This window comes from Pseudomyrmex gracilis, unplaced genomic scaffold, assembly GCF_002006095.1.
Source record: "Pseudomyrmex gracilis isolate BER0280 unplaced genomic scaffold, ASM200609v1 scaffold_124, whole genome shotgun sequence".
NCBI lineage: Eukaryota > Metazoa > Arthropoda > Insecta > Hymenoptera > Formicidae > Pseudomyrmex > Pseudomyrmex gracilis.
This window is the reverse complement of record NW_018020708.1, coordinates 476471-480539: the sequence shown is the minus strand read 5'-3', so window position 1 is coordinate 480539 and position 4069 is coordinate 476471. Positions and strand designations below refer to the sequence as shown.

General features: G+C 30.0%; 1 protein-coding gene across 1 annotated transcript; it reads right to left on the bottom strand.

The window, feature by feature from the left end:
• Window positions 1-548: 548 nt before the first annotated feature.
• On the bottom strand, window positions 549-3350 carry LOC109856569. The gene is made up of 5 exons (XM_020431978.1): window positions 3280-3350; window positions 2172-2261; window positions 1794-2066; window positions 1542-1697; window positions 549-893 (listed from the first exon to the last, which is right to left on the bottom strand). Exons 1-5 carry the CDS (start codon window positions 3344-3346, stop codon window positions 745-747), a joined length of 735 nt encoding a protein of 244 aa, XP_020287567.1. The 5' UTR covers window positions 3347-3350; the 3' UTR covers window positions 549-744.
• Window positions 3351-4069: the final 719 nt, after the last annotated feature.

Here is a 4069-nt window from a genome sequence, read left to right as displayed (position 1 = left end):
CAAGATAATCACTCACCTTGTGATAACCATATCACCTTGACAATTGTGTTAAGGTCTTTGAAATCGGTGATCGATCTTAATATGCAAATTTACCGATTATATTGCCATATGGATGAAATATACGCGACTCATATAAAAATTCCTTTTTTGAAAAATAAAACTTTTTCATTTTGACAACACTTTCCAATATTTACTTATGTAAAACATATTAACATTAAGCATTAACATGTATTATTAATAAATAATAGACAAGAGTGGCAGAAATGCGTGAGGAGAATGCTGAAGTTAGTTTGCTAAGATAAGAGTCTAGTGTACTGCGCAAACTCGCGCACAGACGCAAACGCTGTAGTACACGTGCACATATTGTGACTTACTAACTTTGCGCCGAGATTCTTTGCAATTGGAAAATTCATAATCACATTGTCGATCCGCGTAAACATTATGGACATACGTTAAAACTGCCGTTAAAACTATTCTAAACTGATGTGATAAAAAACAGCTAGCTAAATAAAAAATACAAGAACGTGTTTGTGATTTGTTATATTTTATTCTTTATTACACTTTTATTATATTCAAATCGCAAAATAATCGCTTTTTATAAAAATCTTGTAGTAATCATAAAAACTTGGCGGCTCAAACCTCACAGTTATTTTAATGTTACAATGATGTCAACTTTCTGCAAACGTGTTCCCAATTTCTTGGAATTTAGTAGACATCTAATAAATCTTGACAAATACATAAATTTTATGGGAACAGCACGGAGAAGGGAACTTTTGCCAAGAAACGGTTGCTATAGTCGAGTAAATATGGCGAGAAGATATAGTCAAAAATTGGATTTGTTGTTCTAAACAGCTCCAAATAATTGTGACTTATTAACTTTTCGAAGAGATTCTCTGCAATTGAAAAATTCATAATCACATTGTCGATCCACGTAAACATTATAGACATTATTTTTGTAAATAAATAGTTAAACGGTTTTGTAATTAAAACAATTTAAAAAAAGGAAAAAACCGATTGTCCACTGATGGCGATGGTATCAAATACTATATAATAACTTTTTATTATGTAACCGACTAGTTATTCAAAATGTTTTATTGATTGTAACATTATTTTTTAGACTGAGAAATATAAATCTGGTCATAAGAGTCGTTCGCAGGACGACGTGTTGTGTGGAAATATGTGTGTATATATATATGTATATATACGTGTTCACATGTAAAGTTTTACACATGAGTTTTTGAATTGAAATTTCAATTCTTATAATCATATATGCTAGATTTGCATCACCTATATGAGAGACCCCGTATACGTCTCTAACTAATTTTTAAAATATTGCAAAAAATTCTTCAGTTTGGCTGAAGATGATCTAAACGAATAAATACAGATCGAAACGTTGGTGGTATTAAACATAATAATTCAACTCACAATGTCCCGTTACGATTGTGAGTTGAATTATTGTGTTTGAAACCACCGTCATCAGTGAACAATCGGTTTTCGGATCTTTATTTAATTATTATTTTTGTAATAAAGTAATTTCTTGCCCATTGCTTTGTTGGGGAATAATCCAGTGCAATGTATGTCCAAGTTTCCATCGTCATTAAGTATTTTGAAATCTTCCACAAACCAAACGTCGTTCGTCACACAACCTGTGAGAACCCAGGTTTCTTTGACGTTGGTCTTAATTACCTCACAGAATCCTATCACATTAATATCAAAATGAATATTACATATTACGCCGGGAAATAGGGAAAATTTATATGCATATAGTTTGCATGGAAAGTTTACTGTCGTACCTTTTCTTTGTATCTCAAAAAACCCACCAATAGTGAACTTAAGGATGTAGGAAGTAAGAAAAGTTGTTTGCTTTTTGAAAATATCAATTTGCAAACGAAAGACATTGTCATCGTGTAAGCTCGGTATCACATCGTCGAAATCAATGTTACTTAAGCCAATCACGGTAAAATTCAATAGGTTTAGTTTTACATTTATTTCGCCCAAGTCAAATTCAAATGACTCATCTTTATGTACTAATGGATCCAAAGGTGGAAAACCAAATTCTGGTATTCCTGTTACCTCAAAAAAAGATTAATAAAAATGATTTTACTCTCTTTCTCTCTCTTTATAACCACAGTAAAAATTAAATTGTGACAAATTGTGGATATCTGTCTAACCGTTTACAAATCGCGGCCATGCTTCTTTTATCGCATCTTTCAAGCAGGCAGAATAATCAGACGAAGAAGACTTTTTGCAGGTATCTACAGCTGAAAGAGAATAAAATAATATTGAAGAAAATATAATGCACTTTCGAACAAAATTAATAATAATAATTCAGAAAAACGTGGCAAATTTGAGCAAATAAACTGGGTGTTCGCGGTTGATTTAAAGTGTAGTTTATTATTGTAAATTGATTATTCAAACGTTTCGATCATGTTTCTGACCTTTTTCAGTGAAAAATCTACATTAAGTAAAAAGACCAGTAAAATTATGAAAAGTTATGGAAAAAATATTTTTTATAAAAAGTGCTTAAGATGTAATAAATATTACACTATCGCATTCTTACCAAAGTTAATTAATGTGGAGTACTTCCCATATAAAAATCGTTCTGTTCTCACAGCATTTCAAAGTCATCTAAGTCAATTATAGTAAACACAGAAATTATTTAAATAACACAAAAATTAAACAAGGTAGAGGTAACAACGATCAGATTCAAAATTAGCACATACTTAGTCAATATAAAGACCGAAAATGGAACTAAAAAAATAATAAGATGTGTACAGTTGAACAACTGCAAAGGATATGGAAATTTATATGGAAAGTACTCCACATTAATTAACTTTGGTAAGAATGCAATAGTGTAAATCTTTATTACATCTCAAGCACTTTTTGTCAAAAAAATTTTTTCCATCATGTTTAAACGTTCCATAATTTTACTGGTCTTTTTATTTAATGTAGATTTTTCACTGAAGATCAGAAACATGATCGAAACGTTTGAATAATCAATTTACAATAATAAACTACAGTTTAAATCAAACGCGAACATCCAGTTTATTGGCTCGAATTTGCCACGTTTTCCTGAATTATTTTTTAAACTCTCACGAGTTTCTATTACTTGATTAATAAAAATACATATTTTAGAAACCCGTGATGAAATTTTGCCACACAATCGTATACGTCGCTAGAAGTTGTAATTGAAAAATATAATTTTTTTTCGTATATTTCTACATTATTTTCTGCAAAATTACATTACACACACGTAGAAGAATTGTAAAGATAACTTACGGAGCGTGAGCTCGTCTGCTAATCCAAACGCCGCAATACATATAACACAAACTATATAGAATATCATGTTGTTCGCCAAGTTGATAATGAACAGTCAGACGCATGTACCAGCTTTTATAGCTTTAAATTGTCCTTGATAATTACTATTCATGCATTTATCTGTGCGTGTCTATATTGATTTTTTAATCAATTAATTGATTATTTTTTTTAAGAATGTTGAATAAAACAAAAGATATTTGTCATTGTGAGACAATCGATAGATTATAAATAGTGAGTTTATTTCGGAAATATGTAGTAACAATTATAAAAAAAATTATGTATTCCATCACAAATGATCTGACTTGAAAAGAGATATGTATGTTCTTTTATTTGACGCTCATAAAAGTAATATCATCAGACACAAAACGTTTATATTTGCATTACAATTTCTCATTATATGTTTATATTTGCATTACAATTTCTTTTTAACACGTTGACTACCAAGTGGTCACAAAATCTGACGTCATTAAATTTTTTTAGAATATAAATTAAGATAAGATGAATTTCTCTGTCAGTAGCAGCCTTTATAAAAAATATTATTAATTATGAAACTCGCGACGTTTATCATTTGTTACATGAATCTCGGGGCAAAGTATTCAAACTGACGAACTATCTCTCATCTATTTTACCGACTCACTGTTGGAATAAGTTTTTTGACATCCAAAGTTATTCTTTTTACAAAATGAAACATTACGAGTTTTTAAGAATTAACAGAAAGACCAACTAGCTTTATAATAAAAGTATATCGAAC

What these genes read in the sequence shown, in the direction of transcription:
- LOC109856569 (XM_020431978.1), bottom strand. Translation starts at nt 3,346, where the DNA reads ATGATATTCTATATAGTTTGTGTTATATGTATTGCGGCGTTTGGATTA. An exon ending in ATGGCCGCGATTTGTAAACG is followed by an intron (nt 2,067 to 2,171) that starts GTTAGACAGATA and finishes TTGAGGTAACAG; the next exon opens with GAATACCAGAATTTGGTTTT. An exon ending in TTTTGAGATACAAAGAAAAG is followed by an intron (nt 1,698 to 1,793) that starts GTACGACAGTAA and finishes TTAATGTGATAG; the next exon opens with GATTCTGTGAGGTAATTAAG.